We start from the raw sequence: 18330 nt of genomic DNA, 5'->3' as shown, positions 1-18330 counted from the left end.
TGACTTTAGGTGAGGAGTGCTTTGCTGTGCCCATGCCCTGGATAAAGCAGGATGCCGATCCATTCTCCCTGCATGCAAAGCACTGAGGCTGGGCTCGGTATCTGCGGCTTGCCGGGGCAGGAATTTCCCTGGCATTCCAGCAGGGAGTCACCTGAGCTCTGAGGGTGACACCTCCCAGTCGTGCCAGGGGGAAACTGGGAGGAGAAACCCCTGCCCAGGGAGGTCGGGGAGCTCCCTCAGTCTGCCCTGAGCAGGCAGATGAAGCCGAGCAGCCCTCGGGGCTCCTTCCCACCGCCGCTCAGCCCTTTTCCTGTGGGATGGTGCTTGTGCGGAGGGAGGCTCCGGAGGGCTGTGCCTGCCCGGCCAGGTGTGCGAGGGAGCGGTGAATGCCAGCCCTGCGTCATTCCCAGCCCTCCCAGCTGGGATAAAACTTCTCCTCACCTGGGATCCCATCTCACTGATCGCAGCTCCCACCTTTCCTCCCTGCCAGCCCCTCGGGAGTGAGAACAAAGTGGATTTTTGACGGGGAGCCGCAGGGAGTTATGTGGGATCGAGGGCTGGCTGCACTCCTCGCCGGACCAGGACTTGACATTTAACCGGAAAGAGAAAAGGGACACAAAATAGAGAGGAGGGAGAAAGGAAAAAAAAAAAAAAAAAAAATAAGGAAATAAAAGCCCAAAGCTGGAAATCGGCGAAGCAGCACGTTCCCCCTCTGCCTTCGGAAGAATTTCTTGGCTTGGTGTGTGCGTGCCTGTTATTCGGCGGAGGATTTGGACTCTGATTCAGACCCAGCGCTAATGAGGTTTGTGGAATTAATTCATCTGTGCTCTGCAGCTCTCGCTGGAACTTTGCTGCATTGATGAAGCGGGCAGTGAATTAATAGGTGGGCAGGACACGGAGCGCGGGGCTCAGCTCCTGCCCGCCTGTTCCCTCTGTTTTCCCTGATTTTTTGGGCTGTCGGACACCCTCCGGTGCCTCTGTGCTGCCTGGGAAAGGCAACGCTCGTCAGCGGGCAGAGCTTTGGGGGCTGCAGGGTTTGTGTCCGCGGGTATTTGGGTGGGGGTGCCACGGGGGGAGCGACAGAGTAAAACCATTTGGGGACAGTTGGAGTTTTAGGGGTGAAAAGTCCCTCAGCCCCGTTCCGGGGTGAAAGGCTGATGTGCCTCGGGGTGGCACCCAGGGAAGGCTTTCAGGGGTGGAAGTGTGCGAGGTCAGGGGGGCTGTGGGGGTCTCCGACCCGCGGGACCCACCGGGGATGTTTTCCAGACCTGGCGGCTGCCCCTGCCATGGGGGAGCGAGGGAAGGGAAGGGAGGTCCCGGAGGGAAAGGCCAGGAGAGAGTGGGAGGTTCAGGGTGGGCTTTGCTGAACTGCAGGTGTCGGGGGTGTTTGCAAATTGGTGAATCTGAAATGGACAGGAGGGTTGGTAGGAGGGGGCTGACAGGCGTGGGTTAGGTAGGGGAAAGGGGGATGAGGAGTAGCCAGGGAAGGGAAGGTGGGAAGAAGTGTCTTGTGGGACCTAAGGAGCAGAGAAGTGGCAGGAAGAGCACATGGAGGGTTCTGGGGCTGTGCTGGCATTTGGGCAGACTCCAGGCAGGATCCTGCCGTTCCTGCCTCTCCTCCTTGAGGTTCCTCCCTGCCCGAGCTCGGGGGGCAGCAGGAGGAGATGGTGCCACAGCCACCAGCCCTTCACAGCATGGGGGGTGTTGGCCACAAAGCAGCTCCATGTGGGTGCCCAGGCTGGGTCCTGCTGTGTTTTGTCCCTGGCTGGAGGGTGCTGGGGGCCGTGTCTGGGCTCTGGAACTCAACCTGGGAGCTGAAAACAGCAAATGGAAACACTCGCATGGAGTCCCCAGCTGCAGGAGCACACCTGAGGAAGGAGGGGGAATGGATGGGGAAGGCAAACAAAGCAAGACCAGTAGGACTTTGTGTGTAAGAGATTATTTGATTTGTGGGTGGAGTTTTTGGTAGTTCTGGGGAGTCTGGCTTGATAATTTCCAAGTTTTGGAGCATGGTCCCAGGAGCTCTGTGCCACCACATGTGCAGGAGAGAGAACATGAGCTGTGTCCCTGATCCCCTGGGCTGTGGCTACACTGCCAATCCTCAGCACACATGGACACGTGGAAGGTCCTTGATGCCATGGGCCAGGGTCAGTCCCCACACAGCCCCCCATGGCTGCAGCCATGAAAAGAGCAATTCCCACCCAAGAGAGGAAAGGCTGTGCTTGGGAACTCCTGGCTTGAGCATCTCCCTCCCTTTCCTGCTCCCACGTCCCAAGCTGCAGGTGTCTCCCACATGGCAGCTGGGACCAGGCTTATCACAACCTGCTCCTTGCTCTCTCTCCCCCATCTGCCCTTCCAACCCTGTTCTCTGTGCCATTGCACCGGTTTGGAGCATTGCCTGGGTTTTTGGGGATGAGGTGGCTAGTCCCAGCTTCTCCAGACTCAGGGGCTATTGGCATATTCCTGGAGCAGGTTTGTTGGCTGTGCTGAGGGGCAGGGCAGAGGCTGGGGGAGCAAGAGGAGAACAGGAGGAAATGCTGGAGCAAATCTGGGAAACAGTAGGAAGTTTATGTGCAGGCAGGACCTGCTCTGCCTTTCTCCTTGTTTTTGGACAACTGAACAGATTTTGTTGTTGTTGTTGTTGTCATGAAAACCCAACCAAATCCTGCAGCTTTCCTGAAGTGGAAGTGGCATTTTCCTTTCAGAGGACACTTCTGAAAGTAAGGGGTGGCCACTCCCATATTTTTGCATGAATATTGCAGGCTGCATTCCTCAGTGGCCAAGCTCTGTGCCACCAGCACCCAGCGGGCTGGCAAATGCCCAGCAAATCCATGAAGGCTGGTGGCTCACAGGGCAACAGAACGTTAATATTGAGCAGGATTTTATGGCCTTTTATCTCAGCACTTGAAAAGACATGATGGCAGTTTATGTGCCTGAGGCCCAGGGTGTGTCCATCCGTTCTTTGGTGACTTTTTCCTAATTGGTGATTAAGGGAAGAGGCATTAGGTCCTTGTGAGCTGAGCAGTCTGGTCTCATGCTCAATTCTTTCCTTGTGGCCCTTGCCTTGGTGGGAGATGGGATTTGCTGAGTGCTCAGCAGATGTTTTCAACTGTGTTCTCCTTCCATGGGCTCTGAGGATTTCTTCTCTACCCTTTCATCTAACTGGCACCTCCTCACATCTCTGTAGCACTGTCCTGGGCTGGGCAGAGCAAGGGAAAAAGGGATTTTCCTGGCTTCAAAATCTGCCTGTGTTGGTAGCAAGGGACACAATATTTGCCAGCGGGTGCTGGTGTGAGGACTGTCCCTGAAGGAGTCACAGGCATGTCCCAGGTGAGGAATGCTGGCCTCAGAGCCAGTGCTGCAGCTGGAATTTGGGGGATAGGGACCACCCAAAGCCAAACCTGCAAAGGGCCTGACTGGGGACATGGCCTGACTGTCAGTGTGGCAGGGAGGGAAGCAGAGGAGCTCCCTTGCTCAACTGGTACCTTTAACCACAGGAAGAGCAGCTCACTGGCAAAACAGCACATTGGCTCCAGGTCCTGAGGAGCAGCAAAGCTCCCCTGAGGCTCCCGTGTTTCACTTTTAGCCACTGGGCATCAATGGCTGTGGTAAATCCCTCTGGGCACAGCTGGCAGGATGAACAGATACCAATGTGTGTCACTTGCTGCCTGTGCACCCAGTGCCTCTCACACGGAGCCGACAGCGATGTCCTGTGTCACAACAATTCAATGCATTCCCCTGGCTGCAGAGGCCATGTGTGATCTGGGACCAGGCTGGGCTTTTCCAGGGGTTTCCCTGCAGCCCAGGCCAGGCTGTGAGTGGCTGAGTCTCTGTGTGACTCCTCTGTGCTGGATGTCCCTCAGGGAACTTGGACATCATTACTGCACGCAACAACTTTTCCTGTTTCCTTTCCCTGTTTTAAGTGGTTTTCACATTCTTTTCATTTTAGAGTCAGGGCTGACACAGCAAGAAGCTATAAGACAATTCATTCACATTTTATATCTCACAATTGCATCTACCAGGAAGGAGATGGTTTAATGATGTCTTTACACTTTTGTTTTTTCCTTGACTGCTCTCACTTGCCCTGCTGGGTGCAAGGATGAGCCTCTAGCAAAGCAGCTGCAGAACTCGAGTTCCAGCTTTGTGCCTTTGTTTACCACGTCCAAATGCTGACTTCTGCATGGCACTGAGTTTTCTCAGTCAATGGTTCACTCTGTTTAGGATTTGACCTCTGTGTCCATCAAGGGGTCCTGCTGCCCTGGACAGGACAAAGGGGATCTGCCAGGCTCTCAAAACCACAGATTCATTCAACAACTTCAAAACTCCAAGTCTGGCATTTCCCAAGGCCTCACCCTCTCTTTATTGTTGGCTTGACCATCCTGGAAACTCTTAGTGTGATAGGAAATAGCTGAAGGGAGGGGTCAGTGTCGCTTTTGAGGGGAGCTGTGGACTGTCACTTTGTTTTCCTTTTGTTTTTTAATCCCTAATATGCCAGGAAAAGCAATGTTTTGGCCTGGTCAGTGCTCACACACATGGATGGTGCTGGGCTCTCTCTGGGAGCCTCCTGTGCTCCAGCTGCCTGCAGCAACCCCTCATGTCGAGCTGTGCACACCAACTCTAGGCACAGGGGTGGCATTTCTGGGAATTTTGAGCCTTTTGCAAATGCCTGAGCAAAAGACAAACCATCCTTGGCTTTGCTTTTGTGCCCTGCCCTGCAGAGCTCAGCAATTGTTTCCAGCCCAGGATGTGAGGGCTGTCCCACCCCAGCGGGGCTGGGAAGGGGCTCTGTGGGAGCTGCCCTGGTCATATCCAGCTCCATTTCCACCTCTTGGCTCTCTGCAATGTAGCAATCCCTTTATTTCAGGAGGAAGAGGATGAATGTGCTGCCCCGGGCGTGTGCCAGGCTGCTCCTCCTGTCCCTGCTCTGCGCCAGCGGTGTTTGCCAATGGAGCAAAAGTGAGTGGAGCTGTGGTAGCCCTGCCTGCCACCTCCCCTTGGGGACTGTGTGTACCTGCCCTGGGCTCCAGAAACACCAGTCTTCATGTGGAGAGCGCCTGCTGTGTGCTTTTCCTGCTGTTTTCCATCTCCCCAGCTTTGAAGACCCTCCCATGCTACCCTGCTGCTGTTTTGCTGCCAGTTTCCACTAACCAGGCAAAACCTCCATTTTCCCATGGGATCAGCCTTTCTCACGGCCTCCCACAGCACAGCTCCCTTTGTTGTCCCCATCCCTGATGCCCTGATCTTTCCTGGCAGACAACCGCTGCGTGCTGTCTCGGGCAAAGAGCTGCACCGAGTGCATCCGGGTGGATAAGGACTGCTCCTTCTGCACCGACGAGGTGAGACCTTGCAGGGCAGCCTGGGGCTCCTCTTCCCACCCTGCTGCTGGAGGGATCCCACCACCCTCAGTGGGACAGGGACACAAGAGCAGGGGCAGCTTCTCTTCTGGCTGGGAAGGGCTGTGCAATGTGGATTTCCTTTTGGTGTGGAACGTGGGCAGGGAGGGGAGTCCAGAGCAGAATTGCAGCACAACAGGGGTTCATCAGAATATGTCAGTGCACCACAAACAGTGTGTGCAAGGGATGGAGGGAGAGTTTTAGCTCACACAGCCCAGTAACTCACTGGTGGCCACATTTCAGCTGGGGGTTCTGTGTGAGACTCGTTCCCATCTCTCTGCTCCTGCTCTCAAAGGTTCATAATGCTCTAGGCACAGAACCCTGCTTCCTGCCCTGTGTCTTTCCCCCTTTCCCAGGGGATCTGGTGCTTTCTGTGGCTCTGACGCTGCTCTTGCTCCCTGGCAGAGCTTTGAGGAGCCGCGCTGTGACCTGCGGGAGAACCTGCTGCGCTCCGGCTGCGGCGAGGCCAGCATCGTGTACACCCAGGGAGAGATGAGGACACTGAAGGTGCGTGCTGGGGACACAGCCCACACTCAGCCTCTCCGAGGGGTCCTTCATTCTTCTCTAGGCTCCTCAGCAGGAAGAATACAAAGCCCAGATTGCTATTTGTGTAGGGTCTGCTCAAAAGCAATGCCTTCGCTAGCTGGTGGACCTGTGGGCCACTGGACCTGATCCAGGCTAGGGTACCTTTGCAGACAAAGCAGATGTAAGCAAAATGCTCCCATCCCTCTGGAGGAGGTGCCTGGCTGGACATGAGTGGGTGTGGGGGAGGCTGTTGGATGGTACACGAGGGAGGAGGATGTGCTCATCCCTGCCTGTGTACTTCCCACACATCTCCCTGCTCCTTGACTCCTCCTCATTGCACCCATGCTGGAGATGGAGTCCATCCCTTCATGTCCCTCTCCTTCACAGAATTCCAGTATCAACGTGTCCCTGCAGAGGACCCAGGTGTCTCCCCAGGCCATGTACATGAGGCTGAGGGCTGGCGAGGAGATGAGCTTCAACATGGATGTCTTCCAGCCCAAGGAGAGCCCTGTGGATCTCTACATCCTCATGGACTTCTCCTACTCCATGTCCGATGATCTGGACAACCTCAAAAGCATGGGGCATAACCTAGGTGAGGGCAGAGCTGGGGGAAGAGGGGAGCCTGCTCCTGTGCTGATGAAGGCAGGCAGCTCCTTCCTGCCTGTGGCTGCGAGTCCTCTGCCAGCACCAGAGATGGGGGTGCAGCTGGCAATGGGCTGAGAGGTGTCTGTTTTAATTACAGCTTCTCATTATCTCTGTGCAGCCATGGGTGGGGATGTCTCTGTGGTCCTGCAGGGATCCTCACATGCTCTCCCCTTCCAGCCCAGCTGGTGCCCCTCAGAGCTGATCTGTGCAGGGCCTTTGGTATCCTGAACCTGCTGGGTGCTATTGCAGTTTTGGTGCTGCCAAAGGGGGTGTAGGTTTCTGCCCTATAAAAGCCCAAAGATCTTAAAAGATGATAGTTTGGGGATCTTATCTAAGAGCCCACCAGCAGAGAAAATGCCCACAAAAGTGCTTCTTTCCCTGGAGCAGGGAGCTCACAGGCATCTCTTTATTTATGTGTCCCCCTTCCTTTGCTCTCCTCCCAGCGGACTTCCTGCAAGCCCTGACTTCCAATTACACCATTGGATTCGGCAAGTTTGTGGACAAAGTCTCATCCCCTCAGACAGATATGAGACCCGAAAAGTGAGTGAGCCCTGTAGGTCCCTGAGATGGGAGTAGAGGAGTGGGAAGTGCCTTCTGTTTCTTGTTGGCTTTCAGTGTCAGCAGTGCAAGAGCCTCCATCCATCTACCTTCACTGCCAGTGTCCTCCCCGGTCTCCCCATCCCTCGGGTCTTGCTGTAGCACTATGACAATGCCAGCAGTGTCACCCTCTGCTTTCAGGCCTTCTCTGCCACATTAGGCTGCACATCTTGTCTTCTCCTCTATCTCTACCCTCATCCCTTCTCCCTCTCAGTGCTGGTGGCTGAGCTGCTCAGCTCCGTGACTTCCCCTTGAGGGACTCTCCCCACATTTCCTCTCCTTGCACCCCAGCATCCCTTGGCTCCCGCTCCACACGAGACCTTGGTTCCATCTCTCCTAGGCTGCGTGAGCCCTGGCACAACGCCGACTCCCCGTTCTCCTTCAAGAACGTCATCCGCCTGACCAGCAACATCAACCACTTCAGCCAGGAGCTCAGCAAGGAGCGCATCTCCGGCAACCTGGATGCCCCCGAGGGCGGCTTTGATGCCATCCTGCAGACAGCTGTTTGCAAGGTGAGGGTGGCCAGGGCTGTTTTTAATGAGTGTCTCTTCCTGATGCCCACTGATGAGTAGAAGAGCTGTGCACTGGGCAGCTGACAGGCAGCCAGGGAGCCCTGGCTCAGCTGCAGTTGGTTCTTGCCCTCCTAGGCACACACTCCCAGTGCCAAGCTGTGTGTTTTGCATTCCCAGTTTTCCCTAAGCCTCGTAGAATATGTGTGCTGGTGTTTGATGCCCAGCAAGGAGCTGTTTTCTGGGCACCCTGTGTGTGCTCTTTGCTCTGTCCCCCTCCACGCCTGCGGTGATGAAACTCTGCTCCCTGGAAAAGCGCCCACTTGGGCTTGGCCGCTTGGCTGAGGGATGAGCACAGCTCCAGACATGTCCAGGGCAGCGTGGGCTTGCCCCCCTGTACACACATGTGCCTGGCACCGAGCTGCTGGGTGGGAGACACCCCGTGCTTTGGGGGTGTGGATGGGTGCTGGGATTCCTGGGGGATACGTGGCTGGTTGTGTTTGCTGCCAGGTGCAGGTGGTGCCTTGTCCCTTGGGTATTCCAGCCCCTGTCAGTGCTGGCTGCAGCAGGGGTTTGGGAGGCACAGAGATAAAGGTTCCTTCTCCTCCTCCCTGGCTGCAGGATAAGATTGGCTGGAGAAAGGACAGCACTCACCTGCTCGTGTTCTCCACCGAGTCTGCCTTCCACTATGAAGCTGATGGTACCAACATCCTGGCAGGGATCCTGGCGAGGAACGACGAGCAGTGTCACCTGGACAGCCACGGCACCTACGTGTATGACACCAAGCAGGACTACCCTTCGGTGCCCACCCTCGTGCGCCTCTTGGGCCAGCACAACATCATCCCCATCTTTGCTGTCACCAACCACTCCTACAGCTACTATGAGGTGAGGAGAGCATGGCAGTGGTGACACGTGGGATTGCCTTTCCTTCAGGGCTCTGCCTCAGCTCAGCTCTGAGGAGAAAGCGTTCCACATCGCTTGTCTCCAAGTGTTAAACCCACACCTCAGTATTTGGGAGGGTGCCACACTGTACTGGGGGGCTGCTCTAGGTTGTGGGAAGTCTCAGGATGTATTACTGGGTGCAGGAATTCAGGCTTCTAGAGGTCTCCCTGTGTTGGTTTCTCCTTCTTGTAAAGCAGCGGAGGTACAGAGCTGGGGAGTAATTTTGGTTGGCAGGGACATTTGGAGGTCTCAAAGCAGAGCCCACTCCCGTGATAGAGGAGGGTTCTCAAGGCCTTGCCTCAGGGAACCGCTGTCTCTCTGCAGAAGCTGCACAAGTATTTCCCCATCTCCGAGATCGGGGAGCTCCAGGAAGACTCTTCCAACATTGTGGAGTTGCTCCGCGTAGCCTTTGAGGTAATGGTGCTCTCTGGAGCTTCACTCTGGCTCACAGGGAGGGCAGAGGGTGGGCACCTCCTGGGCAGGAGAGCAGCAGAGGGCAGGATGTGGCCCCTCTGGAGCGGGTCACAGGGTACTGCTGAAAATCAACGTTGTGTTTATCCTCTGGCACCCAGCGCATCCGCTCCAAGATGGACATCCGGGCTGACTTCACCCCCAGAGCCCTGAAGACAGAGTTCACCTCCCCGGAATTTGAAAAGACAGAATCTGGCTCCTTCAACATCACCCGTGGAAAAGTGGTAAGTCCTCGGATGGCAGCAGAGGGAAGGCACGTGTGAGGGGATGAGCTCCCCGTGCCCAGCTGGGATGTGGTCCAGCAGAGCTGGCTCATCCCTGCAGTGTGTCCCTTCCTTCAGAGCAAGTTCCACATGCACGTGAAGGCTCTGGAGTACGTTGGTGGGCAGCACGTCTGCAGCCTCCCTGAGAAGGACCGGCAAGGAGTCATCCACGTGAAACCCACATCCCTGAGCGACAGCCTCACGGTGTCAACTGCTGTCATCTGCGACGTGTGTCCCTGTGAGCAGGTGGGGTCATGCAGAGAGGTGTCCTCCTGCTGCCAGCCTGGGGTGGGGATGTGTTGGCCGATGCACGCTGGTCCTGCTGGACCCCTCAGTGATGCTCAGCCTGGCCAAGATCTCCATCAATGCCTGTTCCCAGCTCGGTGCGATGTCCTGTGGTAGAGCTTGGCCTTCAGGGCAAAGCTTTGCCCTTGCATCTGCGCTTCCCATTCCTGAAATGGTCTTGTGGGCAGCTGGGCCCATTCAGCAATGGCTCTTCTCTTCACTTCCAGCAACAAGAGTTGGACTCGCCCAAGTGCAGTTTCCACGGGAACTTTGTGTGTGGACAGTGCATCTGCCACCCGGGCTGGTAAGGACTGTGTCCAGAGCCACCCCTGCTCCTGCCAGGACCCACAGTGACACGCGTTTGTGCTCTGGGTGTCCTGCACTGTGTGCTGCTGTCTCAGCACCATCTCCGTCCCCAGGCGAGGGGACACGTGCGACTGCTCCCCGGCCTCATCCCCCAACAACGAGGCCTGTGTCCGCCCCGGGGACGCGGAGCCGTGCTCGGGACGGGGCGAGTGCCTGTGTGGGAAGTGCCAGTGCTACTCCGAGGAGCAGAGCCTGCGCTTCGACGGCACCTTCTGCGAGTTCGACGTCCTGCAGTGCCCGCGCACCTCCGGCTTCCTCTGCAACGGTGAGAGCACCCCCAGAGCTGGGGGATGGATGTGCTGGGCTCCGTGGCACAGTCCTGGTGGGGTTTGAGTGAGCAGTGATGGGCTGCAGGGACTCTGCGCGTGCAGAGGTGCGGGGAGGATGCTGTAGGGTCTGTTTGTGGCCCCTTTGCACTTCATAAAGCCCCTGTGCACCCCAAAGAAAGGGGGGAGTCCCAGACAGGGCTGGGGGAATGGCTCAGCACTGGAGCCCAGGCAATTCCTGCTCTCCCTGCAGATCGTGGCCGCTGCTCCAGGGGTGCCTGCGTGTGTGAGAGCGGCTGGGAGGGCCCAGGCTGTGAATGTCCCACCAGCAATGACACCTGCATCGACAGCCGAGGGGTAGGTCCTGCCCTGCCCTCCCCAGCTGCTCCAGGCAGGGCTGCCCCAGTGCTGGAATCTCCAGGTCACTGAGGTGCCTTGCTGACTCCCAGTGCCGCTCTCAGGCTGTCACCTCTTCTCTCCCAGGGCATTTGCAATAACCACGGGAGGTGTGAATGTGGCAGATGCATCTGTGACATGGCTTCGCTGTACACCAGCTCCACCTGTGAAATCAGCTACTCTCTGGTGAGTCCCTCTGAGTTATCACTCATTCCTACAGAGCCTCCAGGGAAGAAAGGCAAAGCAGAGACAAAGGTACAGCTCAGTCAGGAGCAAAATCTTGAGCAAGGGTTTGTCTCAACTGTCCTGTGGCCAGAAAGGCTCTGGCATGGGAGCTGCTTTGTAGCCATAGCCTTTCTTTGCCATCCTGTTCACCAGCAGCAACTACTGAGAGTCTGTCTGTATTTATCTGCACCCTGGTTTGAAGCTCAGCCTGTGACTTGTTCTGATTTTCCTCAAGACTGGGAAAAAAATCATTTCATGGAATCACAGACTGGTTTGGATTGGAAGGGACCTTAAACCTTATCTCATTTCAACTCTCCTGCCATGGGCAGGGATGCCTTCCACTAGATCGAGTTGCTCAGGGCTCCACCCAGCCTGGCCTTGAATACACTCTATTTCCCCATTGACAAACATGGGCTAATCCCACAACAGAGATGGAGAAAGCTGGCTTGATCGTGTTTTGGAAAGACCACTGAAACCCTTGGGGAAGGTCTAATTGCTGCCCAAATGCAGGCTGTTGGTATAAGAGATCCTGAAGGATTTATAACTGGGCTTACAAATCCTTCATTTGCTGCTTGTTCTCAGTGACTTCTCTTTTTGGCCTGGACCTTGCCCTGACTCTGGGATGAGGAGCTGCCTCTCCAGCTCTACCTTTCAGAGGCTGTGTCCTCCTCACTCCTGGGGGTGTCCCTGACCATGCCACCCACCTCTGCCCAGGGCTTCCAGGCTGTCTGTGAGAGCATCCGGGACTGTGTCCGCTGCCAGACCTGGGGGACAGGCAACCTGAAAGGGAACTGCAGCTCCTGCCACCTCCAGGTCCAGCTGGTGGAGGAGCTGAAGAAAGGTAACGGGAGAGGCAGAGCTGGGCACAGCCACGTGTGGTGTCTCCTGTGTGCCCTGCTCCGTGTGGGTGTGCACGTAGGGCTGCTCCCCAAGTCTTTCCTGGCCCTGGTGACTTCACAGCCATGTCCCCTCTCCCCACAGAGGAGGCTGGTGAGTACTGCTCCTTCCAGGATGAGGATGATGACTGCACCTACCACTACACCCTGGAGGGAGACCCCAGTGTCCTCCCCAACACCACTGTCCGTGTGCAGAAGAATAAAGGTGAGCAGGGCCCTGGGAGGAGCAGGGGATGTCCATCTGATCAGAGTGACCAGCTCCACAGTGTCCCCAGTCCCTGCTTTGTCCCTTTGCTGTGCCCCTGGGCAGGGTCAGCTGCAGGCAGCTCCTCCTTGCCCACCCTGCTGTGTGACACGAGTGGGTGACACTGTCTGTCCCATGAACTGCGAGGGGTGGAACATGTCACCCTCAGAGAGACATTGAGAGATCAGAGCCTTTCCCCTGCTGCCACGGGCAGGGATTGCTGCAAGGTGCTGCAGCCCTTTGGTATGGCTGGGTGTGAGCAGAGGTGTGATATCCCTCCCTGAGCAGCATTTCTCATTGTGCCAAGGTTCACTGGGCTGCTCCATCCCTCAGAGAGCTGAGTCCAGCCTTTCCCCTCCCTGCTCCCTCCCTCCCTGCACACCCCACACGGGGCTGGTGCCTGGCACTGACGTTGCTGTCACTTGCAGAGTGCCCACCTGGAAGCTTCCTCTGGCTCATCCCACTGCTCATCTTCCTCATCCTGCTCCTGGGGCTGCTGCTCCTGCTCTGCTGGAAGTTCTGTGCCTGCTGCAAGGTGAGTATCTCAGGTGGCTTCCCCAGCCTAGGGAGAGAGCCAGATATGGCCAAAAACATGACAAATTTCCAGAATTCACCCAGCCTCCAGCATGGCCAGATTCACAGGGGGATGTCCCTGGGTATCCAACTCTGCTGTTGCCAGCATGAGCTGCTGGTGAAATTTTAGCCAGAGTTCTCCATCTAGCTAAAATCAGCTTGAGAGCCCACTCCACCCACTGCCCACACATCGCTGCTGATGTGGATCCTCCCTGATGGAGACTTGGAGGGGTTTTGTCCTTGGCCACAAAGTGATTTTTTGTCTCTGGCCGTTTGTTTTCTAGGCTTGCCTGGCCCTGCTTCCCTGCTGCGCACGAGGTACCAGCCCGTGGTCTTGGGGGAAGGGTTCTGTGGGGTGCACTGCCTTCCTGGCTTTGGGGGTGTGCTGGGGTGAGCATCCCTCCTCTCTGAGCTGGAGAGCTGGATCAGGCAGAAGGCTTCTAGCAGAGAGCCTGAGCCAAGGAGTCGTGATCCACTCTTCTTCCCTGCCCCACGCCCTGGTGTGAGAAGTGGATTCGTATAAGATTTTCAAAATATATCTGTATGCAAATACTAAGATAAGGTGTGTTGAGTTAGGAAGGCTATGGAATAGAGATGACATTGTTGAGAGAGAGATTGAACTAGAAATAAGTTTCAAAATATGGCTTTATAAAAAGACAAAATATTTTAGAAAATTAGAACTGTGAAAGATACATAGTAGCAAGGTTACATGGGATAAAAATATACGTGATTAGTGTTAGAAGTAATACCAACATTTTATAGTAAAAGTTAAAAGGCTGAAAAACATTTATAAAGTATTATAACTAAGAAATAACTAAGAAATTAGCTTCTGATAGAATGGCATTGGGTTTTACATCTCTTATGTCTCACCCTTCATCAAGACTGATAGAATAAAATAATTTCAAATGCCTCTCAATTAACCCCATCTCTGTAAAAGCTAAAAAAACCAACACCTGGGGTGCCCTGCTGGGAATCCCACTGCTGGCTCTCCCTGACCTTGTGATGCTTAGCTGGTGAGACGTGTTCTCCCTGCTCATCCATCCCACTCCCCTGCTGACATCCCAACGCCCTTAGTGTGGTGGAAACCCTCAGCATGGCCCAGAGCAGAACCTCTGGCGCTGGGAGCTGCTGGCTGGCGGCGTGCCCAGGCTCTGACCCCACCCTGGCTCTGCAGGTCGCACTGTTGGCTTCAAGGAGGACCACTACATGCTCCGCCAGAGCCTCATGTCCTCCGACCACCTGGACACGCCCCTGGTGCGCAGCGGGTCCCTCAAGGGCCGCGACACGGTCCGCTGGAAGATCCACAACAACGTCCACAAGCAGGGCGTCACCTCCCCCGCTGCCACCAAGGACCTCAGTGAGTGCCCCCGTGCTGCTTCCAGCTGCTGGGTGGGTTGTTTCTCTGGCCGGGAAGGGATGGAGTTTGATTTGGGGATTTTTCTCTTTGCAGTTCCGTACGGGCTGTCCCTGAGGCTGGCCCGACTTTTCACACAGAACCTGATGAAAACGGAGACCCGGGAGTTCGAGCAGCTGCGCAAGGAAGTGGAGGAGAACGTAGGAGCCTGGGCACAAGGGGGGCTCGGGGTGGCCTTGGGGACAGCCACACAGGGGGCTGGGCAGTGCCCCTTCCCTGCGAACCCACAGCTATGGAAAGGAAGGAGCAGTTTTTCTTCTTTTGTGAAAAACCACAATTTTTAAGGTCGCAATTGTTAAGAATTGGCAAAGCGTCTCACGGAGATTCTGGGCTTACTTTGGGGCATGTGATCTGAAGCTCCTGTTTGGCTTCAATTTGCAGCCTCTTGCTGTATACTGGGATGAAACCTGGTGTGGGAGGGTGAGGGAGGAGGGCCTGGGGTGGTCAGAGGGCTCCTGGGTTTTGTGGCAGCAGCATCTGCTCACTGAGCACATCCTGCTCAGTGAGGGACACACTGTGACTCTTGTCTCTCTTGTGCCTCCTGCTCCTTGCAGCTGAACGAGGTTTTCAAGCACATTCCTGGCTGCCACAAGGTCCAGCAGACCAAGTTCAGGTGAGTCAGTGGGGGAGAGACTCCTGCAGGACAGGGTTCCCCCAGGGCACTGCTGATGAAGGGGTGTGAAATCCCCGATGCTGGGAGGAAGTGTGGTTTGTGGGATAAGCCTGGTGTGGTGCTTCACCCACCCAGGGCTGCAGAGCAGAGCCCACCCAGCTGTGGAGGAGATCTCAGCTGAGCTTGGCTCTGGAGCAGCAGGAGCAAGTCCTGGTAGCGTGGTGCTCAATGGGAAAATTCCCACTGTTTTCAAAAGTTTCAGCCTGGTGCAAGCTTAGGAGTGCCTGGTGTGGGCTGGGAGGAATCTGGGGATGCCAGTGCTGAGCAGGGAGTGGTATCTCCTCCACACAGCCTGATCCAGATGTGGTCTCCCCTCTGGGCATGTTCCTTGCTGCATTGGGAAACCCAGGGCAGGAGAAGAGAGCAGCTGGGCAGGAGGGAACATGTGCTGGGGCTCCGTGGGATGGGTTGGCACCCGCAGGGCAGTGCTGCAGCTCAGACCTGCACAGGGCTGTGATTCACACAGCACTTTGTCTCTCCAGAGGTGTTAGTCACTCTAATTTGGGTTTGGCTTTTTTTTTTCATTCCCCCAGGTTACAGCCTAATTCTGGGAAAAGGTAAGAGAAATTTGCACCTCTCTGGTGCAGCTTCTCCCTCTTTGTACAGACACGTGTGGGGTGACTGAGTGCCCCACACACTCACTGGCCCCCCAGATGAGTTAGCCTGGTCTCAGCTCTCACCTGCCCTTCCCTTCCCAGGCAGGATCACACCATTGTGGACACGGTGCTCACTGCCCCTTACTCAGCCAAGCCAGACATCATCAAAGTGGTGGAAAAACACGTTTCCCACGAAGCCTTCAACGACCTGAAGGTTGCACCGGGTTATTACACTGTGACCTCAGACCAAGGTAGGGAGCAGAGCCTGGCACTGGCTCCTGGCTGGGTACAGGGGGTTATTTCTCGCCTCTCACCCTTGTCTTTTCCCCCAGATGCTCAGGGAATGGTGGAGTTCCAAGAGGCCGTGGAGCTGGTGGATGTCCGTGTCCCGCTCTTCATCAGGGACGATGATGATGATGAGAAGCAGCTGCAGGTGGAGGCCATCGAGGTCCCCAATGGCATCGCAAAGATTGGGCGCAGGGTTGTCAACATCACCATCATCAAAGAACAAGGTGAGGGGCTGTGACTGTGAGGTTTTGTGTTTGGGTGTCCTGTGTCCAGACTGATGGGGTCTGTAAGGCACAGTCTGCATTTCTTAGCACCCCTGGGCCACAGAGCAGAGATTTGCTTGGTGACTCCTTTCTGAAGTCACCTGGGTCTAAACTGGAGCATCCTTTAATGCATCCAAAGGAGGGTCATCTTCCCTGCTGGCAGAAACATTTGACCGTCACAAAGATGTTTAGGTGCTGCCAGTTCCATGACAGATTAAGGGCTGACCACATTCCTCTGCTGCTCCAGTTCATTGAGTGCTGGCATGCAGCAGAACCTCTTTGATGTTATTGTTCTAATGTCCCCAGCACTGTCCCTCAGCTTCCCACCTGGTGTTTTGAGCAGGGAGCACAAATGGGAAGTGGGGAAGTCTCCAGCCCACGGAATGATACCTCATGCAGTTCACACCCAGGGGTGACTGGAACTCTGTTCAGGGAGGACATCTGTTTGGGATGTGATTTTTGTGTATTTGCTTTACACATTCCTTCTCTCCTGCCCTTTCCAGCCAGCAGCCTCATCACCTTCCTGCAGCCAGCCTATTCCCACAGCCGCTTTGATAAGCTGGCCAAGATCCCTGTCCTCAGGGAGATCATAGACAACGGGAAATCCCAAGTCACCTACAGGACCCGGGATCTCACGGCCAAGAATGGCAGGGTAAGGGTGGCACTCCTGGCCTTGGCAGGCAGGAAGGAGGGGGAATGTAGGGCTGGGAAAAGGCCAGCCCTGGGGATGCAGAACAGGAGTTATCAGGATGTGGCTGGGACAGAGGGGACCCAAAGCTTGAGGTCACCACAAGGGTGAACTTTCTTCTCCATCCCTTGAACTTTCTTCTCCATCCCTTGCTCCCTCAGGGAGGGAGGACCTGAGAGGATGTCTGTGCCTGAGGCTGGAGAAACCACCTGCCCCTGGAGCTGTGGGCACTGGGAGGCAAATGAGGATTGACTGAGGGAGGAGGGGAAGCTCTTTGGGAGTCTCCTCATGGATACTGCAGGCTGTAATCATAGAATCATGGAACAGTTTGGGTTGGAAGGGACCTTACAGACCGTCTCATTTCAACCCCCTGCCATGGGCAGAGCCACCTTCCACAAGACCAGGTTGCTCAGAGCCCCACCCAGCCTCACCCTGAACTCGTCTCTTCCTTCTCCAGGACTACATCTTCACGGAGGGCGAGCTGGTCTTCCAGCCTGGGGAGACCCGAAAGGAGGTGCAGGTGCCCTTGCTGGAGCTGACAGAGATAGACACCCTCCTCAACAACTGCCAGCTCAAGCAATTTGCTATCGACCTCCTGCACCCCAAGTACGGCGCCAAGATTGGTCGCTACCCCCAGACCACGGTGACCATTGCTGACCCAGGTAGGGGCTGGACCGGGCGGTGGCAGTGGGGGCTGTGGCACCTCGCGGTGCACGGAGTTCCATCCTCACCCAAAAAAAGCCGCGGCGAGGTTCCTCCAGCTCCATCTGGTAGATTTGGGTCCCCTCTAGAGGCACGAGTGGGAATAGTCAGTGGGTGGGGAGAAGATGGATCATCTCCCTCGGTAAAGGAAGTAGAATTGATTCTTAATTCCTTTTCCTTGGGAAATTGAATGAAAAGCCATGTAGGATTTGCCATGAATGGTGCCTGCTTCCTGTGACTGGACAAGCAAAACTGTTATCAAGTGGGTCACTAATATAAATAATGTATTTATCACAGCATGGCAGGGCAGTGCTGAGAGAGGCACACTTCCTTCTTTTCCATCCAAGGGGGAAGACTGGCACTGATATAAACTTTCTTGTCTGCAGAGCTGGTGGATGGTGTCCCCTCAATGACTGGCCTGGCCCAGGTCCCACAGTCCCCCAAAGGCCGCCTGAGTGCACCGCTTAATCCTGATGCCCGGGCTCTCAGCTCCAGGGAAATCGGCTTCAACTGGTTTCCTCCGCCAGGAAAACCCCTGGGGTACAAGGTAAGGGGTGAGTGGATCCCAGGGAAGAGTGTGGGCCCCTCCTGCAGGTGTTTCACACAGACATTTGTACCGAAAGGGTCCAAGTACACACCCAAAAGAGGGAGCAAGTTCACCCCTTCTGGTCCCCTCCATCCTTGAAGGGACCATTGCTGGTGAATGAGGCATATGCAAGAAAGATTCCTGGTGGGTTCATCTCCAGTTCCATCAATTATCATGAAGCGCCCAGACTGTCCTGGCCTCCCATTTCGGAGGAATGGCACACCACCAATCCCAGAGCTGATTTAGTAAGAGACAAGCAATTTCTCACCCATCATGTGGTGTTCTGAAGGAATCGTGGCTTGCACTTGCTTTGCCAGGTGAAATACTGGATCCAGGGAGACCCTGAGTCAGAAGCCCATCTTATTGATGTCAAAACCCCATCAGCAAAGCTGACAAACCTTTACCCCTTCTGCGACTATGAGATGCAAGTCTGCGCCTACAACGCCGTGGGAGAAGGGACTTACTCGGACATCATCCACTGCCGCACGCTGGAGGAGGGTGAGGGACCCCACACCTCCCTGCCC

At 55.6% G+C, this 18330-nt stretch overlaps 1 protein-coding gene across 3 annotated transcripts in view; it reads left to right on the top strand.

The window, feature by feature from the left end:
• ITGB4 (integrin subunit beta 4) overlaps window positions 1–18330 on the top strand; it is a 33466-nt gene that overhangs the window by 4777 nt on the left and 10359 nt on the right. For 2 of the 3 annotated variants that reach the window (XM_072937103.1, XM_072937102.1), the window contains exons 1-29: window positions 6–802; window positions 4865–4956; window positions 5254–5336; window positions 5799–5900; window positions 6306–6510; window positions 7007–7103; window positions 7501–7672; window positions 8291–8554; window positions 8936–9025; window positions 9184–9306; window positions 9424–9591; window positions 9858–9934; window positions 10050–10261; window positions 10516–10619; window positions 10746–10844; window positions 11598–11724; window positions 11865–11984; window positions 12452–12558; window positions 12881–12914; window positions 13771–13953; window positions 14047–14150; window positions 14565–14623; window positions 15217–15240; window positions 15382–15530; window positions 15612–15791; window positions 16334–16482; window positions 16976–17180; window positions 17607–17767; window positions 18124–18304. In XM_072937103.1, the coding sequence (XP_072793204.1) occupies window positions 798–802; window positions 4865–4956; window positions 5254–5336; window positions 5799–5900; window positions 6306–6510; window positions 7007–7103; window positions 7501–7672; window positions 8291–8554; window positions 8936–9025; window positions 9184–9306; window positions 9424–9591; window positions 9858–9934; window positions 10050–10261; window positions 10516–10619; window positions 10746–10844; window positions 11598–11724; window positions 11865–11984; window positions 12452–12558; window positions 12881–12914; window positions 13771–13953; window positions 14047–14150; window positions 14565–14623; window positions 15217–15240; window positions 15382–15530; window positions 15612–15791; window positions 16334–16482; window positions 16976–17180; window positions 17607–17767; window positions 18124–18304 (3676 nt within the window). In that variant the 5' untranslated portion in view covers window positions 6–797. Of the gene's footprint in view, window positions 1–5; window positions 803–4864; window positions 4957–5253; window positions 5337–5798; window positions 5901–6305; window positions 6511–7006; window positions 7104–7500; window positions 7673–8290; window positions 8555–8935; window positions 9026–9183; window positions 9307–9423; window positions 9592–9857; window positions 9935–10049; window positions 10262–10515; window positions 10620–10745; window positions 10845–11597; window positions 11725–11864; window positions 11985–12451; window positions 12559–12880; window positions 12915–13770; window positions 13954–14046; window positions 14151–14564; window positions 14624–15216; window positions 15241–15381; window positions 15531–15611; window positions 15792–16333; window positions 16483–16975; window positions 17181–17606; window positions 17768–18123; window positions 18305–18330 lie in introns of those variants that run through there. The other variant, XM_072937101.1, reaches the window with a different exon arrangement.

This window comes from Taeniopygia guttata, chromosome 18 (genome assembly GCF_048771995.1).
Source record: "Taeniopygia guttata chromosome 18, bTaeGut7.mat, whole genome shotgun sequence".
Taxonomy (NCBI): domain Eukaryota; kingdom Metazoa; phylum Chordata; class Aves; order Passeriformes; family Estrildidae; genus Taeniopygia; species Taeniopygia guttata.
The sequence above is the reverse complement of the archived record's forward strand: the minus strand, read 5'-3'. Positions and strand labels throughout refer to the sequence as shown.